Genomic DNA, 24,815 nt, shown 5'->3' with positions numbered 1-24,815 from the left:
ACTAATGATATCAACCCACAAATTTGGTCTAAAAAGCAATAGTCAATGCAAATGCAGATGGTGAATTAGTCATGTGAAAGTTTCACTTTAATTTGCAAGTTGATATGCATGAAATTTACAGTATAGGCCTAATGATAGCCTTTGCTACCCTGTAGGCTAATTTGATACCAATGCGATGTTGTGATGAGAGCGCCCTCACCAGGGATGTCAAATTATCGTTAAGGATCAGTCCATTAATAACGAGTAGCCTATGATGTACGAAATTATTGCTAAACACGGCAAAGGCACGTACGTACACACAAAAAACAAGTAGCTTCCGTTGCTACTTATGATTAGGTAGTTCGTTAGTTAGAAGCACAAAGGATGGATACCTTCGGTCTGTGCAGCATCCTTCTTCCCCCGGGACAACAGCATTTTAGGAAGCAGCAAAGCGACGCAGAGCACGAGGCAAGTGACGAGCGTCACCTTCTGAAATGTTGACATCGGCATTTTGACATTCACAGTTTTGTTAACAGATAACGAAATCTCACATTGAACAATGTCAGGTTGATGCTGTGCGCTTCTCCCATCTGTGTAGCCTACACATTACACATCCCTGTTCACCGCAGCTGAAAAACGGAAGTGTAGTTTCTCTGTTACACACCTCTCCGGTAGATGGCACTAGAACTGCACCCACGCATGAGGGATCTATTATTAGGCTACTTAAAAGTTCTATGATTTTCATTTTTATTTAGCCTTTTTGAAAAAAAAAAAAAAATTATAATAAAATAATAACATATAACCACATCTGAAGATAAGATCAGCCATTCCAGCTTTTATACCTCTCTGTTTGCAGGAATATAGCCTCAAATGTAATATGAGGCACAGTAGCCACACTTCCTGTGTGCTCAGTAGTCTAGCCTACCCAAAACGAGAAGGCTTTTGAAACGCTGGCGTGTGTAGTCTAGGGTATCAGATGTAGTTGCAAAGCAAGGATCAAGGTGAGGGCTTACTTCAGCGTAACCCAGATGGGCTCCTGGCTTGGTTACTTAAGTAGAGTGGAGAGGTATTAATGAGAGTGATGAATACAGGGTGGTGCTCATTACAAACCCTGTCAAAGAGCTGTTATTTTGTGCTGTGTGGATCCATGCCTTTCTAGAGGTTAATTGGTGAGAGGTAGAAGAAATTGTTCCAAGGGATACTTCACACACACAATCCATGTAGGCAAGAATATAAATAATCTGTTACAGTGCAGTGCAATGTTGCCCAATAATATATTTGTTTTACTCAATATAAACAGATTATTTTATTTTGCATTCATTATTGTATTTATAGATTTTACATGAAAATGTTTCAACGAAATCAGCACAAGCAAATGTATCATTCAGTATAATCATCCAGTTTCAAGTCTACTCCCATCCTGCCCATTTTAACTTCGAAGTAAACAAACAAACAAATGATTGTACAGAAATGATACCTGGTTTAGCTCGGATGTTACTAAACATCTCCAAATCTGTACAGAATTTCTGTTAAAAATTGTACTTTCACTATCCGGCCAGAAAATAAGTGACTCAGGCTCTTTTCCTCACCCACACCAACCAGAAAAGCATTTGCATTAGGGCTCCTGGTCAGACACAGTGTTCTTTAAGCAGTCTGTCCCTGCGGCATTTGGTGCTTTGCTTCCACATCATCCCTGTAAACCCATGAGAATGTCATCAATAACTGCAGCTTGGCACTGAAAGCTACCAGTTGTTTAGTCCAAACACAGTTCTGCGCAAGTCTGTGCATCGGTAACTTGTGTATGCATCTCCTTTGTGTCCGTCTACGCTCTCGTTGTCCATTGATGAGGACTAGTCCACTCGATTATTCACCGGCTCCTGACCAGCAGAGCAAAATCACTCACTGAACCTGTCTCTCAGTGGTGCCGTTACTATTCCCTCCCTCGTAGTCCAGCTGGCAAAGGATCATGTTGTTCTTGAGAAAAAACTTGTCCCCCACACAAAATCTGCAAGGAGAAAACAAACACACACACACACACACACACACAGTTAACGTTCAAAGACCGTTTCTGTGTAGTCTACTGTATCAATACCGTTGACAGACTGCACGTGTGATCTCTAAAAAAACAACATGGTAAAGGTATGTGTTGCATTCCATCATCCCACTAGGGGCATGTACGGTAGCAGGACTGTCACATACAATACTAAATTGATAGGGTGTTTGAGTGAAACACAATTACACATCTCAATTGCTATTTGTGTATTACTCGTAGGAAATTCTGGTCTAGTGGTATGAGGATTGGATCCTCAATCACAATTTTTAGGTTTAGCAGAAACCTTGAGGTACGCCAACGGTGTCATCTTGAAGGTACTCGCTGTATGAATTATACAAATGTGTGAAGTAGGCCTTGGTCTACTAAGAGTCACTGTGTAGCTAATACAAACATGCACAGTATGGTTCACAAGGGCATAGAACGGACTAATTACGCATCTCAGAAATTGATAATTGGATTTTATGAACTACTTTACTACTACTTTGTGGGACTGCTTTGTGATATTGTATTGGTATGCTTTTTAAAATGTTGTTTTATCTTCCATCTTATTTTCCTTGCTTTTTGTTCATTTTATCCATTTTTATGAGAAGCACTTGGTGCATGTAAATTCGCTGTTGTCTAGCACTTTGATCACATTTATTTGTGTGAAAGGTGCTACACAAAAAGTTATTATTGTTATTATTATACATCAACAATGTTAAGAATTGGGTCAGGGTCAACCTTTGTATACTGTATATAGAATCTTGGACATTGACTGTGCTTTACCTCAACTCAGGCCATCCAAAACAGTTAAGGTGGTTTGTTTCAGTGTGTCCGCGGCTCACCACCTTATACACAGTTACAGTGCAAAGACCTTCTCAAATGGATGTGCTTATACAGGCTTTATTTTTTGTTACAGCTTTTAAGTTGTCCCTTTTTGTTATTTAAGAGACATACTCAGTCCTGGCATTTCAAAAGCCTTGCTTTTCTAAATCACATCAGTAGGCCACACAGATACTGTATTCATGGAGGTGAAAGGCCTTCAAATCCTTCAAAAAGTTTGTCCTATTCAGCAAAACCTGGAAAGACGTGTTTTGTCAGTCATATTTGGTACAGTCTCTTTGGCATAACTGGCTACTAGTGATAAGACATTTTTCACAGGATTGGATCTCACATTCTCCATACCCACAAACTAAAGCTTTGGAATGTGGATCATTTGGAAAATGTCATACTCCATAAACGTAAGATTTCACAGTTTGGTGAGGCAAAAGAAAGGAAGAAATTGATTCATAAGATACACAACAGCATGAAAGCTGTGCAATAGTACTGTATAAGCCTTTATTTAGAGGTAAATAATTAACGGTTGACTGTGCCTAAAAATATTTTTTAAGCATACCTCAACATATGTTAAGCTAATTAAAGACCATAAAGGCTAACATTGTCAGGCAAGTCTTGGTTTGCAAGAAATGTGCATTTGGGAGCAAAATGGGAGTTAGCTCATTGCTAAGTCAGAAGTGAATCCGATCGATTTCAATCAGCTAATTGCTCAGCGTAATCTTACCTCTGGCGGCAGAGCTGGCAGGCAAAGCAGTCTAAATGGTAGACATTCTCCTTGGCTCTCATCACCATCTCAAAGGCAGGGATCAGCTTACTGCATGCTGAACAGTTCCCTGTCATACCAAAGAGCCTGGAGAGAGGGAGAGAGATAGAGATAGAGAGAGAGAGAGAGAGAGAGATAGATAGATAGAGAGAGAGAGAGAGAGAGATAGATAGAAAGAGACAGAGAGAGAGAGAGAAGAGTGGGTCAGGTGATGTCATTGGTTGCATTCAGTATGGAAGAAAAGGTCACTTTAGCTAAAACTAATTTGAAAACCTGATGGGTTTTTACCATTATTGAATATTGGCTTAGTTGAGAACAATTATTTATTTTCATAACCCTTGTGATGAATGTTCTAGTTTAAAGTATTAACAAGAACCCTATCTATAGATAAGGTATGAGCAGGCTGGTACATGAGTGGGCCAGGATTCCTGATGACAAATGACATTAATGGGTGACAAACGAGTGTATAAAAGCAAGCGAACCCTGATGACCAGAACATTCTAACGAGCCATGGTATGTGTCTGGTGTTTCTCCTTAACGAGGGTACCAGCCTTGATGCTAATTCTCTACTAATGGTCCAATTAAAACCAATCACATGGTTCTAATCCCACTCTTCAAAGGCTTTGGTCCTGATCGTTGTGATGACGAGAAAAACAGGAGGCAATTTGACCAATTAAACTGTCAAAGGGGTTCTACCCTGCTAAAACCAATGTGGCTAATGAGAGACTTAGCCTCAACCAAATCCAGCTGGATTTTACACACATGAGACTCGCACATGAGTTTCGTAGTATGGGGAAGACATACAGGGGTTCATAGGCAGCCATTCTTCTTTGTCTCTACATAGGGTAGTGATGACGCAGTCCTATAGTACATAGGTTACTGAGTTAGTACAAGGGTATGACAGAATCAGTCCCATAACCACACTATCTCTGTGGACCAAATGGGCAATGAGTAAAATTAGTGAATCAGAAACTCCTTTCGGTAACTTAAATGGTAAATGGTAAATGGACTGCACTTATATAGCGCTTTTCCACCTTAGCGGTACTCAAAGCGCTTTACAATGGCCTCTCATTCACCCATTCACACACACACTCACACACTAATGGCGGTAGCTGCCATGCAAGGTGCTAACCTGCTCATTGGAAGCAATTTGGGGTTAGGTGTCTTGCTCAAGGACACTTCGACATGTGGACAGTAGGAGCTGGGATTCGAACCACTGACCCTTCGATCATTGAACGACCCACTCTACCAACTTAGATACAGCCGCCCATAAAATGTCTCCAACCTTTGCTAAAGGCGCCAGAGAGAATATTGGACATTTGGGATGAGTCTGATGATCGCCAATATTCATACTGTACCTGAGGTAGTCTCGTCTGCAGAGGATGAGGTTGGCTCTGGTGTAGAGGGTGGAGCCCACCTCACCCAGGCGGCAGTCGCAGCAGGCACACTTGAGACAGTCCTCATGCCAGTACCTGTCCAGAGCCTGGAGCATAAAGCGGTCCTTGATCCTCCGGTTGCAGCCAGCACAGCCTGTGGGCTTCCCCTTAGAGTGGAGAGACACCAGGGATACATCTGCAGGGGCAGATATAGAGAGAGGCATAGGCACACAGATACCCATGCTTTGGGGCTTTGTCTAATGCCTACAAATGGCCAGGAGGTGTTAGACTAATGTAATGTAATGTAGCATACCAATTATCCAATTAGCCATACTTGTTTGGTTGAAGGATGAAAGGATAAAGTTTTAACTCCACACCATTCTACAACCATCATCTCACTATGAGTCTAATAATAACCTATGTTCTACAGCATCTCCATGCATAATATATAGTGGACAGAACTCAAAGCAAACCAGTTAGAGCACTCACTCTCCTCCTTGTCAAACACCATCCTTCAGGAAAGAACGCGATCCTATTCGAGAAGATCTTCGCGCGGCTCCAACACTGCTCTCCTCGACGCAGGGACCCAAACCCGATGGTTTTCAAGGTTATTCAGTCAATGTCGTTAATTTTTTAATTGACAGAGGTGTCACCCACACGATGTGCATGATTATTCTATCTCTTTCTCGCCCTACCCCTCGTCTCACGGCGTTTTCAAGCCAAAATTGTCGAAGCTTCGTGTGCGTAAAAATGTAATATCCGAATAGACATGGGATGCGAACTGACCGGTTTGCGATGCCGTTTTCCAGGTTACTTCGCTTGAAAAGCTCTAATATAATCACACAACTGTCCGAAGCCTATATTTCTCTTGCCTTGCATGCCAGTAAATCGTGGTCCCGCCTCTAATGCATGTTCTCGACAGTCTGGTGAAAATGCTCCGCAAAAGTGTCAACAGCACTCCAGCCCCCTGCTAATTAGTTATATAAAGTCATTATGCTCCGATCTGATGAGTGGCCCCTCCCCTCTTTGAATCAATTATTCAATACGCAGTCACACACTCAGGACGGGCTGCCGGCGCCGGAGGTGTTGTTGAATTAGCTTATTCAAGTACAAGGACAGCAATTATCCTCAGGGCACTCCTATCATTAGTTTGAGATTGAAGTGTGTGTGTGTGTGTGTGTGTGTGTGTGTGTGTGTGTGTGTGTGTGTGTGTGTGTGTGTGTGTGTGTGTGTGTGTGCGCGTGCATGCTCGATCTTTACATCAATTGTGAGCTGTGTGTGTGTGTGTGTGTGTGTGTGTGTGTGTCAACAATCTACATCAATTGTCATCAAGGCACATTTCACACTCAAAATGGCATATTAGCACCCTAATGTGCACTGCAATATTGTTGTGGACAATGTGAGCTTTGACCCCTAAAAGTCTCGTTTACCACGCAGGTAGAGTTCACCAGTGTCATCACTGGACTGTAACTGGACCTGCACTGCGCCTAAAAGTCATCTTCCCCAAACTAGACCCAGCATGCCCCATATCCCTCCTCATCATCGCTGCTCTGCTCGTACCGCCCTGACGCGAATTCACCCATCCCAATTACCCACATGGTTGAGCTATATCATCACTCTGCGTCTCATCTGATAATTACACCTGTCAAGACAGGCATGATTAAGAGACTAATTACTCGGCTGACGATCTCTAGAGTTTTGAATTGTTGTACATTTGTGAGACGCGTGGGAGTCCATTAGTTTAATCATTGATTCAGCTAATGAAATGCACTCGTTTGCTAATCATCGTTACTCTGCGTTCCCAGATTGCTAAAGGAGATGAATGGGGGAAGGGTACGCTTTGACAGACCTCAATAGGATGTCATGATGGTGTGTGTGTGTGTGTGTGTGTGTGTGGTGTGGGGGGCGAGGCTAGCAGTGGTAAGTGTTCCCAACAGTCTGATTTTTTCGCCATCTGCTACTCCATGTGTTCTCCGTTGAAAGAATGTTCCAGTAACATGGGCAGCTGTGGCTCAGGAGGTAGAGCGGGTTGTCCGATGACCGCAGGGTTGGCGGTTCGATTCCTTGCATCCTGTCCACGTGTCAAAGTGTCCTTGAGGAAGTCACTGAACCCCAAATTGCTCCCAATGAGCATGGATAGTGCCTTGCATGGCAGCTTGCCACCATTGTTGTGTGAAGGTGTGTGTGAAAGGGTGAATGACATTGTAAAGCGCTTTGTCCGTTAAGGTAGAAAGGCGCTGTATAAGTGCAGTCCAACATTTGGTTATTTCAGTTTCATTATGTATCATGGGTTCTTTTGCCGTTTGGCTCTTATACTTTAGTGTTGTTAAAATGATACTTTCTTTGTTGCCTACATTACTTTTTTTGGCCACAAGCCTCTTCCTAGGTCTTATTGTATGGGTGTTATTAGACATGCCTGTATTCTATTCCTTGAAAGGAATGACAAACATGCTACGACTCTTACTGTATAGGAAAAAATTATGATCTGCTCCTTTGCAGTTGGATGGAATCTTAAATGCTGGGGAGAGATTCAATCTCCTGCCTGTTCCACAGTCTGAGCCCGGCTGGAGATTGCAGCTGAGATGTGCTCACTGACTGTAAGATTAAGGGGGGGGGGGTGGACGGGACTAATCGATGGCCTTTCTGATTGGCTCTCGTGGCCTTGTGGCGGCTCCCCTTCCCAGGTTAGTTGGCCCTCTTCTCTCCCAAAGCCAATTCCTCTTCCAGGCAGGAGCCAAATAAGATCAGTGACCTGCAGCCGTGTGGGACAAACTCTGTCACCATTCATCTCCACTGCTCAGCAGGAGAAAAATACTGAGAGATAGAGGAGGGAGGGCTGAGGAAAGGAAGGAGAGAAGAGAGGGAGATATAGAGGGAGGGAATGAGGAAGAAGAGAAGAGAGGGAGATATAGAGGGAGGGAATGAGGAAGAAGAGAAGAGAGGGAGATATAGAGGGAGGGAATGAGGAAGAAGAGAGGAGAGGGAGATATAGAGGGAGGGAATGAGGAAGAAGAGAAGAGAGGGAGCAGAGTGGAGGAAGCGTTGAAACGTGCGAGCTGAAGCTATTAGAACGAGACCCGAACATATCAAAGTCACCAGTGCAGAGATATGATCAAATAGAAGTGCGTGTGTGTGTGTGTGTGTGTGTGTGTGTGTGTGTGTGTGTGTATGTGTGTGTGTGTATGTGTGTGTGTGTGTGTGAGTGTGTGCATGTGTGCGTGGGTGCGCAGGGGAGGGGAGAGTCACTTGGTTTATCTTAATTGCCATCTATGCTGGGATGAACTGATTAAATTTAAGCTGAATTTCAAGGGCATTAGGCAGCCTGGGCACTGAGAAAAAAACAGTAGCTGATGATGTCACTTGAAGATGATGTCTCAGTGTGTCTGTATTTATGTAAACAATGCTGCAATTTCAGCTGACCACAACAAAGTGACTGGGTTGTTTCACTTCATACTTTGTGTGATAGTAGGCCCATCAGAGACTCAAATGTACGTGCAAAAACAATGAAAAAGTTATTTTTGCAAACGTGGACCCCTTTAAAACACTCGGATGGCATGCTGAAACCAAAGACCCGGTCCTCTCAGCCCCAAAGGCCATCATTGAGATGGTCCAATGCCAGTGTGAATCTGGCTGTTCTTCTGGTAGATGTTCCTGCAGAGCTAAGGACTTATGGTTTGGCTACACTGGGTCCGTCAACGTCAACCATCAACTATCGGGACGCTAAGGAAATGAATCCATTGTAATGAATGACAGCGGCTCCGCTGCAGCCGTTGTGTTGCGTTCGCTGCCTGTGTCTGACGTTAGAAAAACGCAGAGGCTCATTTCTTGATTTTTGATGGACGCTGACAGTTGATGCTGACGGATGCAGTTAAGCCAAGTTAGCCGGGTTAGCCTGTACCGACGTGTCAATGGAGCAGCCAGCGCCAGAACGATGATGATTCCCATCCTGTGATACACAAAAGTGATGATGATTATTATTATAATGATGTATAGAGACTGTCTAATGAAAAAGGTTGCTTAAGCATGACCATACTGTGGTCTAAACGTGCACGTCATGATGCTGAAGATGGCTACAGAAACATTCACACAATGTATTTTAATCAGTTCTACCTTAAAATGTAACTTTTACAGTAGCCATTTTGTAAATTCCAAATGGAAACATTGATTTTCTGATTCCTTATAGCCTAAAATAACCTTTCCAAAAATGTATCGTTTTGCAAATCCCTCCAAAAATCCAACGAAAGTTAAAATCAGAGTATACTGAGCCTGACTAATATGCTTACTGTATATACTTAACACTAAGCTATTAGGGAGAGCAAATGTGTGATTTTATATCCGTTTCATATACCCTTGTGGGGAAATATGTACATTGCTCTGGCTCTTCAAATTCAAGTTTGCAAAGTAACACCCAATCCGTAGCCTACAGTGTGTAGAAAATGTTTCCAATTCAGACAACATAGATCACAATACACCTGCCCCTGTCGCCAGTGGGCTAACTTTAAAGAGGAGAAGAACTACAAATCAGCTTGACATCAGAAACGCACAAATTCCTTTGTGAATTGTCCCCTTGGAAAAGAAAATAATTAGCATCTATAGGAAGGGGGCCCTGTGGCAAATAGTGACCCTATTACCCTCACTCAATGCTCATATCCCCCAGAGTCCATCTGTTGTCCATAGAGGCCACATATATCTGTCAGCCAATCACAGTCCATCTTATTGACTTCAGACAGACATCCTCCTCTTGCCAAAGACGTTGTTGATGAGCTTGGCCATGGACTTGGGGCCGCTGTTGCGGCGACGGCTCACAGCGCGACACTTGAGGTGCTCCATCACGCTGCGGATGAGCCGGGTGAAGAGGTTGCCGATGTCCTGGTAGCTCTCGGCCGCCGACACCTCCTGGAAGTGGCAGCGGTTGTCCTGCGCCAGGCGCTGGCCCTCGTCCTCACCCACCTGCCTGGCGTGACACAGGTCCTGCTTGTTTCCCAACAGGAACACTGGCACCTCCATCTCCCTGGTACAGATAGACACAGTGGCCAAGGGATCTGGTTGGTGCTCAATTTATTACAAACATGAACAGCAACAAGCAATAAACTGACTAGTATAGCGTTCACTCTAACGCTACTTCTATTCTAACCAATCAGTTGCTGTTGATACAGTACTGTAGTTGTTGATAGAATTCATCACAAACAATACTCCACAGCATAAGAACATCGTCTGGTAACATCATTAAAGGAGTAGTAAAGGGAAAATGCATGTTTAGTCCTGTTTTAAGGTTACTTATGATCATATACAATGGTTCAGATAAAAACGTTGACAAAGCTAGCATTTTTGAGAAAGTTGATAATTGCTCTACCACCGTTTTGGTCATACAATGGATGTGGATGGGCATCTTGAAAAATCATTCAAAAACATGTTAAACTCTCGATTTCAAAGACAAAAAACTCACCGAAGTGTTAGTTGGCGTTCTGATATATAATTCGCCATAAAGTAAGATTCTAGTTCATATGGAAAGGCTTTTTAAAATATTTAGCATATTTAGTCGCAGCACATACTAGGTAAATTTCTGCAAACTAGGTAGTCTAGCAACATAAACAATAACAATAGCTACTGTAAGTAGTTCCGCTTCCTGAATCACCTCTGCGGATTGATCTACACATCTACGGTCGCTTCAATACAAGTACAACAACGGTCGCTTCAATACAAGTCAATGGATTTCATAAAATGATCAATAAAACCCTACAGGATTTATACTTTGCGACAAATTTGATGTCAGAACACCAACGGACACCAATTATACCTTCGGTGAGCTTATTGTCTTTGAAATCGAGAGTTTAACATGTTTTTGAATGATTTTTCAAGATGCCCACCCACATCCATTGTATGACCAAAACGGTGGTAGAGCAATTATATCAACTTTCTCGAAAATGCTAGCTTTGTCAACGTTTTGATCTGAACCATTGTATATGATCATAAGTAACCTTAAAATAGGGGTAAACATGCATTTTCCCTTTACTACTCCTTTAACAATAACAACGTAATTGTTTTTATTACCAAGGCATTGCCTCTACTAAGCCGTATAATGGGACCATTGAGCTTGAGTTCATTTACTGTAACTAGGTAATTAATCCAACTAAGCCTAGGGCTGGAACCCTAGTCAGTTCTTTTTTCAGACTCTCCAAACCACTGACTCTGACCTCCATATATATATTCATTACCTAAATAAGGCCTTTCCCAGTGCTGTCTGAGATGTTTTGGTCTATGACCGTATGATGGATATGACTGGCTCACATTCTTGTCTGTGTCCTGTTTTGCTACGGGTCTAAGGTGAATCCCTAACAAGGTATTTATCTGCCCTATCTTCTCTCCCCAAATAACTCCAGGCTCCATCTCTAATGCAGTCTCTTTGTCAGCACCATGCACCAAAATAGAACATAATGTCGAGGAAGCTCTTTAACCTAGAACCTGGATGTTGGCTTTGATTGAATTACTTTTCAGTCTCACAAGCCTTACAGGTGCATCTCAGAAACTTGGAATATTGGTAAAAAGTCCATTATTTTCCGTAATTTATTTTAAACAGTGAAACTTTCATGTATTCTTGATCCATTACACAAAGTGAAATATTTCAAGTCTTTTTGTTTTAATCTTTATGATTGTACAGTATGTTCAGTATGTTCATTTATACACTCAATACTTGGTGGGGGCTCCTTTTGCACAAATTACTGCATCAACGTGGAGCGTGGCAAGGAGGCAATCAGCCTTGAAATGTATAATGAATCTATAATATATGAAAGTTTCACTTTTTGAATTACATTTCGGAAAATAATGAACTTTCCACAATACTCTAATTTTCTGAGATGCACCTGTATATTGTGACATGTTGAGCTATTAGAGTGCTATACTATGCGATGATGTATGGAAAATAAACCATTCAATTACCGTACATACAGTACATGCACTCCATTTTATAAATCACGCCTTGTCTGAAGTGGAATGGACCTCTAATGTAATTTCTGTAATGCACCTTTCATGTTTCCCTCGACAGACGAGTGCTCACCCTTTACAGTTCTCCATCCGTGCCTCTCTGATCTCCCGCAGGAGGTGCTTGGCGTTGATGAAGGACAACCGGTCGCTGATGTCGTAGACCACCAAGAAGCCGTCGGCCCAGTCCACCGGCTCCTCCAGGATACACCTCGCCTCCGAGATCTGCCAATCACATCACAGGCAGCCCTCATTAGGAATCGCAGCACCTGACGACACTCAGGTCAATTCAGGATCTCGCAGTTCGTATTTGTTTCACTGACCATAGAGCTACGTTGGTTGGTCATCTGCTTTATTGCCAATAATTTATCTGCCTCAAGTTGCTCAGTCTATTCATGATATGGACAGTCTTATTAGTCGTATGTACATGTGTGAAGTTGTCAAATGATCAAATCCCAACAGTTCCTGCAACTGAGCCAGCATGAGTCCCAGAAGGCATCTCTGCTAGCCTTGTTCATTTGGAGACATTTAGTGCCTGACAATAACAAAGACCCTGAAAACAAAAAAACAGCAATAGCAAAGACCAGCATGTGTTTGACCCCCTCAGGCACAGGTGCCTCAGCGCCGTAAATAAAAACCACTCCACACCTCCCCTTCTGTTTCTCCTAAAGACATCTTTATGAAGGGGCCAGTGTAAAGACACATACAGAGAGGAGAATGCATACTTGCTGTAGCATTCCTTTAAGGTCTTGGCTTACAGTGAGGCCCAGAGGAGAAAGTCTGTTGCTTATAGGCCATTCTCCCCTGGCCGCAGGTTAGACGATTCCAATAAAGCAAAACTTTGTCATAAACATCCTCTCAGGTCTCTGGTCTAGTTGGCTAAGCACCAACCGGGTTATATGGCTCTCTCCTTCAAAGGCAGCCCCATTGGCTCGCATGCCTCCGGATACCGTCGTAAATCTCATCCGATCCCCGGCTTTAAGTGAGCTATGGATCAGATAAACACGGGTGAGGGGGACGATCCAGGTCACAGGCATGTACGTATATCCTAATATTTCCCCACCATAACAGACACGTGTATCCTAACGTTACCCCACCATAACAGACACGTGTATCCGAACATTACCCCACCATAACAGACACGTGTGTCCTAACATTACCCCAACATAACAGACACGTGTATTCTAACGTTACCCCACCATAACAGACACGTGTATCCTAACGTTACCCCAACATAACAGACACGTGTATTCTAACCCCAACATAACAGGCACGTGTATCCTAACATTACCCCAACATAACAGACACGTGTATCCGAACATTACCCCAACATAACAGACACGTGTATCCTAATATTACCCCAACATAACAGGCACGTGTATCCTAACATTACCCCACCATAACAGACACGTGTATCTGAACATTACCCCAACATAACAGACACGTGTATCCTAACATTACCCCAACATAACAGACACGTGTATCCGAACATTACCCCAACATAACAGACACGTGTATTCTAACCCCAACATAACAGACATGTGTATCCTAACATTACCCCAACATAACAGACACGTGTGTCCTAACATTACCCCAACATAACAGACACGTGTATTCTAACCCCAACATAACAGGCCTGTATATCTTCATGTTACCCTAACATAACCCCAAAGCTGCCATGTGATTTGTTTGATGGGATATTGATTATGAATGCACCGATACTATCACCAAGTTTTGATATCGGCCAATACTGGCTCTAAAGTACTCTATCCAGTATCTGGGATGCTACTGTATTTTTCAATCAGATACCATAACATGTGGGCTTTTTTCCACTTAGAGCTTTTAGCTTTAGAGCCCCTCCACAGCTGTCAGGGCTTGTATACACCTGTCTAGTGATCTGAACACAAATAGTCTGTATCGGTAGTTGGTATTGGCAGATACCTCAAGCTCATTACTCAGAATTGGTATTGACAGCTGAAAAACAAGTGCACGGTAAACATGTTGTCCGCCCACCTATGATGAATGGTCTTTGTGCTAATGATGGAAGTGCATTCTCAGAGAGTGGAGCTTTGAAGAGCTGGGCTTCAAACTCCTGCGCTATACAGAAATCCTCATCTTACATCCTACAATAAAATGGAGGAAACTCTGTCTGACTCAACTTTTCTACTCGCTGGGTTGGCCAATATATCTGAAAATGCACATGGGCACATATGTCATACATTATCTGATTTTTCAATTTCATTTTTAAATTTGCTGTTGCATAATTATGAACATTTGCAAAGCAGAGTTGTGCTCGCATTCCCGGAGGTCCGCGCCGCACGCGCCCCGTTGTGTGCAAGCCCGTTCTCGCACCGCACACATACCCTTTCTCACGTGTTCAAGAAATTTGGCTGATTTATTTCATGTGGCAGCTAACATGAATGGACAACTAACAAGTTCTCTCTCAAGTGCAAGTTTAGCACATGATCGTCCTTTTGATGTGATAATAAATTAAGCCTACAACTAATGGCCATTGCCTCACACATACTGTAGTTTAGATCATCTGATAACAAAAAACAATTTATACTCGTAACAGTCTCACACATCAACAACACTTGACAGGGATTCATTTCATCTGGATCCTGACATAATTTTAGAAAAACAAACAACATTGAATAATCTTATTGCTTCAGCATATCCTCACATATTTTTGTGTCATTTTGAAATGTCAAGCACATCCCCAGAATTAAACAACTACTTTGACCATTACCTCATGCACAGTTTAAATTGTTTGATAACAATAAGGAAACATGCTTGCAATGCAGTCTCACACATAAACGTCAACTCTTTAGGGGGATTTATTTAATCTGGATCCTGACATAATGTCAGCAAAACAAAATAGATTGAAAAATCATATCGCTTCAGCATTTTTGCCAGGTCTGTGGAGTTGTGACGTGCACATCAACAGGTGTATGGGCTAGTTACATCTGAAACGTGAACCTCTATGCACGTACCCTATCAATCATGGATGTAGAAAGCGTTGCAGTCCATTCTAAAGTATGGCCGAACCTCACAGCCTTTCACCTAACTGTATTACTTCATCACAGTTGGACACATGACCTAGCCATTATCTATCTCTGATCCATCCAACATGATCAAATGTGGAATATAATGACTATAACTAATGACAATTGTACCCACAATGCACCTAACCTCAACACTTTTGGTGGCTATTCTAAAGCCCCAGACGCACTGGAAGAGTCTGACGCTAGCGTTTTGAAGTACACCAATTGTTTTAAATGGCCGATCACGCACCAAAAGCGTTTTGAGGCGAGTCAAGCTGCCTTGACGCTTCTACTCCGAACTTGTTTACATTTTGGAGCGTCAAATGGGGAGAAATCAATCTAAATTAGGACAATGATATGGGTGTGCATCCTTAATATTTATGATTGGATATATGCCTGGAAAACATTTTAGCCGGGGATGATTTAGGTCATGGGCGTTTATCACAACTGCTACGTTGCCTTAACATTGAATATAAGTTATGGTTATGTCAGACCTGGGAGCATGGGTCAAACACTTCCAGGTTCAGCTGACGGCCATCAATAGAGAGCCTTTTTCTGTAAAGGGAATCTGTAACAGAGAAAAATAACACAGACAGGATGTAGGGCCTACACATAAAGCACATAAGCATTGTTTTATCAACATCATTTTAGAAAGACATTACAACATTCGCCTTAACACCGGAGCACTCACTGGTGTTGGAGGCGTACTCTCCAATGAAGCGCTTGGTCAGGAACCTCACCAGGACAGCTGGAGGAAAACCAAAGACAAAAAATGAACTTGATTACACACGCGTCCGTCTGAGATGGTGGCGGAAAAAACGGTCTCATATGATCTCGCTGGTGCATCGTAGGGGGGATGAAACTTTAACTCGAAGGATGTGTGCACATTTGGCAATCTAAACGGTAGATTTAGCTTCCAGACTTGGAGCACACAGAACCCCCTCTGTGTGAAGCTTTTATTGGGCTGTTCTGTGGGGGCACAGACATCGGTCTCAATAAAATACCAGGTTTACGTTCGCAGCACACAATGCTGAAACTCTGGAGAACTCTTCCTAACTTGGAACGGATTCCTGGAGTCAAAGTATGTCAAGTTGAATGTACATGCTCTTTGAGACATACTATAGGCGATACACAGAACAGTACGTGCAGGAAATCAGGGACACACACTTATGCTCTTCCAAACAGCCATACACATATATAAGATACTCCTATAGATAAACACACATTAATAGACAATACACATGCACACCTGACACACACTCTCCATCTGTCACACACACATACAACTGCATGCACATGCGCGAACCCCCCCCCCCCCACACACACACACACACACACAAGCAAACATACTGTACATGCACGCACACACACACCTTAAGACACACAAACTCACGCACCCACATACACCTCTAATAAGAAAAGCAGGGGCGCACACATACATTCCCCGCCCCCCCCCCCCCCCCCCCCATGGTCAGCGAGCTTCCTGCCCCCATAGCCCAGCGTATCGCCACAGAAACCACTCTGCACTCTGCCCTGTCTGGCAGGCCGGACAGGGACGCCCCCGAGGTTTCATTAAACACATGGACTAGCACTCCCTCCCAACCGCCGCTGTCACTGAACACTGATGTTCAACAGGACTTCGTATGCCTGGGACTTCAGCCCAGACACAGAGAAGAAGAGAATTACAGTACAGACACTCTTCACATTTTTATCCTGGGTCACTGAGTGAAAGGTGAACACATTCTCCTGTGAAGCAACTGTTAGACGCAAGAATGTAGAAAAGCAGCCAGCCACTAGATGTTGTTGTCAGTAGTTAAAAAGTCTGGTTGGAAGGGACTCTACATCGACCCCTGTACATTTGTTTGTTTGTTTGTTTTTTCGTCACTCATGTACACTATGGCTCTTATGACATCAGAGGACTCTTATTTAGGTGGTTTGATCATGTTTCATGTTCTGATCATGTTGATCAGAGATAGAGTATGGCTAAGTCATACAGTATATGTGTCCAACCGTGACGAAGTTACATCTGGATTACACTAACGCGTATTTGCATGGCTACTGTACGTATTCGGACCGTGAAAACGATCCGCAATTGCTCTGGCGTTTTTGGAAGATTGAAGGCAACGCAGCTCCAGTTTTCTAGCCCGAATACGCTTTGAGGCATATCCCAAGGCCTCTGAATTCAAGGGTCGTTTTCACCGGGGTAGTGTAATTGCTAGGTGCAAACGGAGGAAAATGTATGATTTCTTTGGCAAATATGCCTTAGTGTAATCCAGGAATTATTCACACCATTAGGTGGGGAGTCTAAGGGTCTTCAGAGCACGATGTATGAAGCCCAGCTCTGCACCACTGAGCGGTGCTTTGGACTTCCATGTTCGCTGGCAGAGAATAAGTTTAGAAGAACGCACACCAGACACGCAAACCTCTGTATCTCTGTCTGTTTCCATTTTCTTCGGACGTCGTCGGCCTGACAGCGTTCATATGAGGCGCGGGTACCAGACAGTGACAGGACCTGACTTTGACATTAATTAATCTGGGACGACTAAAGAGCCAATTAGTGATAACGCTACACACTACCCACAGCAGTCAGCAAGTGGCACGCAATGTGCGCACGTACACACACGGGCACACACACACACACACGGGCTATACAGTAGCTAACAGCTATTACGCACACATAGACGGCATGCCACGCCCACACTAGAGGTCATCAGGTTGAAACATTTAACCAGTTTATGAACATCCCGCCACAGACAAAAGCCAGTTTCAGCAGTCCTAAGGTGCAGTAAATGCTGGAATGCCGAGAATCGGATTTTTTAATTAAGTAATTTGGTTTGACTAAATGGCCAATCAGTGATTGTGTGCTCCAACAGGTATAGTTTCACAAATGCTCGAACAGTATAACACTGCATCTGCTTTGCGTTGCCACGACGCATGCAAAAAAACTGTCTTGTGCACGTCGCATCTTTGCCAGATAATAGAGGTGAAAAAAGTAATTTGTGCTCTCAAGAAAGTGCTCAGGGGGCCTTCTACTTTCCACACAGAGTTTAGAGCCCTGGGAGTTAAATATATGCACATAAAATGAAATAATTAAAACATTTCATATATTCATAATCATGAAGAAAATATCACGTTTCCATGCATCACGGATGGGAGACAACTTATTGACTGTGCACTTCTTGACAACGTATGTCCCTTTGTCAAATTAATATCAAATTAATAAGAGGATTTGTGCTACAGTAACTGGCTCAGTACCTAACGTGTTATGAGTTTGCACACCTTCTCCTCTCTGAATACTGTAATCTCCTGTACACCCAAGGTTCAAGATTCTTTATTGCTGGGTTGGTGGTATTACAGTAGTTTACGGTTCAGCATCCTCCTGTCCTCCTGTCACCCACACTTGATACATCTCTTTATAGATTATACACCGGGATCCTCTCACCTGATTTGCCAGCCCCTTTGCTGCCCAGCAGGGCCAGTTTGATGTCGCTCATGTCTGCTCTGTGAAGTGGAGACTCCCCTTGGTCTCTCTCAGGTCTTGTTCTGTGCAGTGTATGTGTAGACTCCTCTTGGTCTCTCTCAGGTCCTGTCCTGGACTGCGTCTGTGTTGTGTCTGGCTGCCAGTTAGCGTCAGGCTCACGCCAACTAATGCGATGCCTTTGGTGTGAGTAGCACCGGTCCTTGATTCAGACTGCCCCCTTTAAAGAGCTGCTGCTTCTCTTTTAAAGTCAGAGAGGGGGAAAACAAATGATCCCTCTTACAAGACACCACCCCTCTCTCTTTCTCTCTTTTTCTCTCTGTCTCTCCGTCTCACTCTGCAGTATGTCTCTCTCAGTGTCTATATATCTCTTTCCCCCCCTCCTACCTCAGAAAAGGTGACACAAAGGTAAAAGGTAATTGAGTCAATAAATATTTCAACCGTTCCTCAAACATATTCAAGCTACAGTATTGAGGGTCATGTGCCATGTGATGTTTTTCTGTCTTTCTGTACAGTAAGTTCTTATCTGGTTCTTATCTAATAAGTACAGCAGTTACACCATGACTGATCTTATTATTGGTGAACATCTGTGATCTTTCATGAAAGGCTTCAACCAATATTTTACAGAGAGAAATTCAATAAAGCTTTCCAAAAATCTATTGATAATGCAATTTATCCTGCCCTGAAAGAATATACTCACTACTAACTCACCAACCAAGGGCATTACTGTAATAACAATGTTTTTGTGCGTGGTTGTAAACCAGCGCACCTAGTATAGCGTTTGTCCGGTTATCACTCCCTCCCTTCCTCCCTTCGTCACTCCGGACAATGTTGGCCTGCATTTCTCTTTTGGCACCACAAGAGGCAGTAGTCCCAGCACACCAAAATGAAAAAGGACACCAAAATCAACCCGCTGATCTCCACTGCACAAGTAGAGTAATGGTGAGAGTATTAGACTCCCACCCAGGAGACTGGGGTTCAAGACCCGCTGGAGATGACTTTATGGGACTATACCCCAAACCTCCACATGTTCATCCTTTCACTCCAACCTTTACCCCTTGCCTAATAGGTTAGATCCTGTCCCAACCCAAACCCTTATTCTAACCCCAACCCTTATTCTAACCCCAACCCACACTAGGGTCTGGAAGAAGGACACCAAAACCAACCCGTTGATCTCCACTGCACAAGTAGAGTAGCGGTCAGAGCATTGGACTCCCATCCGGTGGGGATGACTTTATGTTATCATCAGTGTAACTGCTTTAGCCACTGACCGCTACCATTAATGTTATGGAAGCTGCTGCTAGTTGTTGTGAGCTCATGAGCTAACTGGTTATCCCGCTCTCATTGTGCTGGAACTGATGTGTCCATGTCATTTCTATTCACAGCTATTTCAGTGGCATGACTAGCTTCCGTCCTACCAGTCCTGAACAGAAACAAGCCAGCCACGCACATAAGCCAGGCTGGACCTGGCCTGGTTCAAGTCATTCTGTAATACAGCGCCTCCCCACCTCACAAAACGTGGCCCACGTAACTGTCCAATCATCTATTACAATCTAAATTTAGATGGTACCACCAGCCAAAAAAGAAATATACTTTAGATTTCAACCACATTTCTTTCTTGACCTGCTCTTGTCTGCGCTAAGCATTTGGGCTTGGTTCCAATTGGTCCCAGCTTTCTTCTGGAAGAGGATCACTGACTTTGCACACAACAGAAACTGTTCCAAACACGTTTCATTTGATCCTGTTTCTGTTGTCTGCAAAGCCACTGACCCTCTTCCAGAAGAAAGCCTCACGTACCCTCGCCTGGGAAAAAAGACTGTTATAACTTGGCTGCACTCACTCAGGCGTTTACACTGATTGGGAAAAACAAAACGCCAATGTTTAACAGGCATGAAATGAGAGCACAATCTATAGGCATTCATAATGCAGGAGGTTCCAAAGAACAGGCATTTGACATGTTTAACATACCAAGTATGTGCTTTCTCTCCAAAATTGTGACTGTGTTTAGATTTTTGTAGCGCTCAGTACAGCAGGCCGGCATAGTGTTAGGGCTGCTATACACAGTAAATCCAACCACTCAACATTAGGGAGTAAGTGATACAGAAACTATATGCTACATTATGCTACAGAAACGGGCACAGTCCTGTTAGTATACCAAGCTGCCTCACTTATAGAAACACAAGGCCTTATAGGACTGACCTACAGTATGGCTTTTTGACTTACTTTTATTTATGTGGTCAGATATGCATCTGAACTACATGCCACATTTAGTCATGCAAAACTGTTGATATTCCATGCCTGCTAAGGGAAAAAAAGGTTTCATTCATCACTTTGCTACCACCATATATACTTCTATAATCATGTAGATCTGCCCTGAATCTGAAAATCTTTGGAGTCTTATATACAGTAAGACAATATTGTTCACCTATAGAAATCAATGGGATTGATGGTGGTATAAGTGAAAGATCTGAATCAACATTTCTAAATACTGAATTAGAAAGTGCACTCTTTCACTGTCTCTTATCATCAAATATTATCTCAATGAAAGTTAACATTCCAACTCAGAGATCAAATCCCACAGTGGTGTGTTCAACACCCAGCCATCCATCACAACCTAATCAGGCGAAATGGCAGATTGAACTACACATGGCTGCAGCATTATCACACTTCACATGCCACACACACACGCGCACACAAACACACACACAAACTCTCTGTCTTTCTTTCTCCTTGTGTCAGTAATAAAAAATCCCACAAAGGCTAAACATTTTAAAGTGACATCTCAGTTGCTAGTGTTAGACTATCAACACAACACACTGATCCCCACCAGAATACTCTTCTAGGATGGAACAGTTCATATAAAGAAACACTGAACCCTGACACCCCTCGAGGAAAGTTAGTTTAGTCGAACAGCTAACACATTTCACACACAACGCCGGTGAAACTGGAGACTCAAGGAAGCAACATGTGATTACTCAACCTCTTCCCCTTGACTGGTAGTATAAACCTAAACTCAACATTACTTCAAAGAGCATCCTGTTCTCTTCCTCTCAGCACGGCCTTGGAGAGATCTCAGTCAGAAAGACTTAGGGCACCACATCATGACATCACGTCTGCTAGGCATGTCTCTAGGGCTGAGACGCGATGACTTAACAATGCAGTAATGAAATACTCCAGGATTTAGGACTTCAATCAATGTAGCAGGAATGTGGAACCTATGCCCCCCCCCTGCCTGTGTATGAGATGCGCTATACAAATAAAGTTTGATTTGATTTGAATGTACCACTGTTGTTGTATCTTTAAGTTTAGTACATTTGATACTTGTTGATTGGCCCTTTTAGACAAGATGGTTAACATATATTACTCAGGTGAGCAGTAGGTTACAACACATAGCCATGCCAAGTTGTTTTTCATGATCATATAACGAATGGTGCCCCAACAAGTGAAAGTGTTGTGGAATCCACCAAGCCTGGGCAGTACATTCTTTCTCATATAGTCATGTCATTCCCTTATATTTAAATATTTTGTTTAATCTCAGTCTTTCCTCTTTGAATGCAAACAAAACCTCTGTGTGTGGTTTCTGCATGTGAGACAGTCTACTTCCAAGCCAAAATTACATTGTGATGACATCCTTGCCTCTTTTTTCATGGGGCAATGATTTGTGTTCACTGCTCTCCCAGACTCCTAAAAAATTCCCAAATTTGGGCTTCAATGAGACATTTCAACATACAGTAGTCCTATTCCGAAAGCTTAGGGTGAGGGTTGAAATAGCAAAGGAATTAAATAGTGCAGCAAATGTAAGGAAGACAGGAGGCAGCAGTCAGTCCTTCCCATGTTGTTGTTTATTACACACGTACATGATTGATCGATTGATTGATTGATCTATTGATTGATTGATTGATTGATTGATTGATTGGTTGGTTGGTTGGTTGATTGATTGATTGGTTGATTGGTTGATTGGTTGATTGATTGGTTGGTTGATTTATTGATTTATTGATTTATTGATTTATTGATTTATTGATTGGTTGATTGGTTGATTGATTGATCGATTGGTTGATTGGTTGATTGGTTGATTGGTTGATTCACTCAATTGGATATCAAAAAGACAAGAAACAAACAGTATACAAGGGATAAACATGTAAAAGTGTGAACACTTGTTTCCAACATGGTTCCTGCCGCCATTGGTGTGTGAATGGATAAATGAGAGGCCATTGTAAAGCGCTCTGGATAAAAGCACTATAAGTGCAGTCCATTTACCATCCTTATCCTTAAATGGCAAGTGTATAGTGATTCATCCTGACTGCAGTCAAAGAGAACATGTGGAGTTTATTATGAGATTGAAAGGAGAATGTGCATGAGTGTACTCCCTTTGATAAGATCTCATGGTCAATTTGGAAATTTTACTTAACATCACCCACAAGGCCACAGGCTTAAAAGAGAGCACTTATCTTCTTCCATATGCCATAATTCACTGACTGTCATATCTGGACACCTTAGAATATACAAACACATCAAAGACACTAATGGAATGTTTTCAAAGGAAGTCGTATTAGTGTCTATTAGTGTAAGCACTGTACAGTCTCTATGGGGGAAGAGGAGTTTGGAATGAAAAGCATCAATGTAGTGACTTAGATATTTAGAATTAACAGACTCTCCTGATTCTAATCATCTTCTGATTATAATCATCTTTTTTCTTTTCTTTTTTTATCAAACATGCTACATTTTTAGCATCCCACACAGTCTGGAGGACTTGGAACTGCTCAAAGAGCTCTAAGTTGATGAATTGTGTGCTTCCCAATGAAAATGTGAAAAGGTATCCAGCAAAAACGTGAATATAAACAGAGACAGACCATCAAGAACTAAAGCACAATCCAGAGACTAGAAAGAAAGACAGTATTTTTCTGTAAACTTCGGTTAGCATCACTCCATTATTTACTGTAGGCTAGTGATTAAAGCTAATGGTGAAACACTTGTAGTTTACTCCAAATTGTACATTTTGCATCATAGGTGATTACACCAACTCTTAGTCAGGCACATGTCATTTCAGAAGTGATTCATGTCCACAATGTTATGCCTTCACAACTTACCCCGACTGTCCTACTGTGTGTCCTAATGTAACATCACCATGGTAGCTCAGCCCTATGCTGTGGTTGAAAAGAACTAAAAGATAAAGTGTTGTAATTAAAACTGCCTCACAAAACCTGCCACTGTACATCAAGGAATTCATTAGTGTACATTCCTTAAATGAAGGCATGCTAGTGTATCCCAGCAATACCTGTTTGGTAGTGTTACGGCTTCATGAATGTGAGGTGCTGACTCCTGTGTTTTCATATAGGACTAGATGGGTCAAGAGGACATTCACAGTAATGCTAAGGGTTCGAGCAAGTCAACTAATCTAGTGAGTAGACATTTTGAACTACACACATTTCAAAACCTGTGGCCCTGTAAAAGCAAGAGGGATTACATGCAAGCACACCCTCTAGTGGGTGTTTGAAAGGGAGACTTGACCAAATACAGTCAATATAGAAAGAGTGACAATTATCTCAACATGATAGGAAATACCTTGATAATCACCTTGAATAAAAAGCAGAGTCTGACCTCCTCTGCTGAGTGGGGCTTTAAGATCATGTTTTAAAGGATGAGTTCACTATTTTGGATTTTAAAGCCTAATCTCAGTCAGTTTTACAGGAACACTTAGAGACTACATACAGGTGTGTGTGTGTAATTATAATATTTTTATTTTATTTTTTCACTTAGAGACTAAGTATTTTGCTGCTCTTGCACTTTGACTTTAACACTAGATTATGCTCTTAGTCACTTGTTTAGAAAGGATATGCACTTGTGAGTTCTGTTGAGTAGTAGTATGCAGTATGTAATTTCCATGATCACCTCAGTAGCTAGTTGTTCTGCAGGCACACACTTGGCTACAATGGAAGTCAATGGGACCAATGAGATGTTGGAAAAAGTACTAACCATTGCTGTTATAAAATATAATAAGTATACTGTGTTAGGGCTTACAAGCTAGTTAGTAGCTAGCTATCTAGCAACATAGCATCACAATTCATGTGTCATATAACACGGTTCTATACAGCAGGTAAAACAGGTTTATGTGCACGTTTGGATGGAGGCGCGTGGGCAGCGAGTATTTCAAAATGTCCCTGCTCGCCTCCAGCTGAGTGGGATCCTGCAGAACAACTGTAGTATGAGTTGATCAGGGAAATTAGTCTCTAAGTGTCAGGTTCATGGAAGACAGACCGGGAATAGACCCTAAAGTCCAAAGTAGTGAACTTGTGCTTTAATGTCAAAATCAGTGCTTTGAAATGTAAAC

The 24,815-nt window shown here is 42.5% G+C and overlaps 2 protein-coding genes across 2 annotated transcripts; both read right to left on the bottom strand.

Annotated features, from left to right (window-relative positions):
• Window positions 1–1,878: 1,878 nt before the first annotated feature.
• On the bottom strand, window positions 1,879–5,498 carry LOC311319228 (rhombotin-1-like; the record flags this gene model as incomplete). Its single annotated transcript, XM_084450720.1, has 4 exons — window positions 1,879–1,984; window positions 3,573–3,698; window positions 4,970–5,183; window positions 5,477–5,498. 4 exons carry the CDS (start codon window positions 5,496–5,498, stop codon window positions 1,879–1,881), a joined length of 468 nt encoding a protein of 155 aa, XP_084306846.1.
• Window positions 5,499–9,709: 4,211 nt separating this feature from the next.
• Window positions 9,710–18,503, bottom strand: LOC311319334 (ras-related and estrogen-regulated growth inhibitor-like protein; the record flags this gene model as incomplete). The annotated part of the gene is made up of 5 exons (XM_084450860.1): window positions 9,710–9,998; window positions 12,042–12,190; window positions 15,504–15,577; window positions 15,701–15,757; window positions 18,452–18,503. The coding sequence occupies 5 exons, from the start codon at window positions 18,501–18,503 to the stop codon at window positions 9,710–9,712; spliced, it is 621 nt and encodes a 206-aa protein (XP_084306986.1).
• Window positions 18,504–24,815: the final 6,312 nt, after the last annotated feature.

This window comes from Borostomias antarcticus (genome assembly GCF_949987555.1).
Source record: "Borostomias antarcticus genome assembly, chromosome: 16".
NCBI lineage: Eukaryota > Metazoa > Chordata > Actinopteri > Stomiiformes > Stomiidae > Borostomias > Borostomias antarcticus.
The sequence above is the reverse complement of the archived record's forward strand: the minus strand, read 5'-3'. Positions and strand labels throughout refer to the sequence as shown.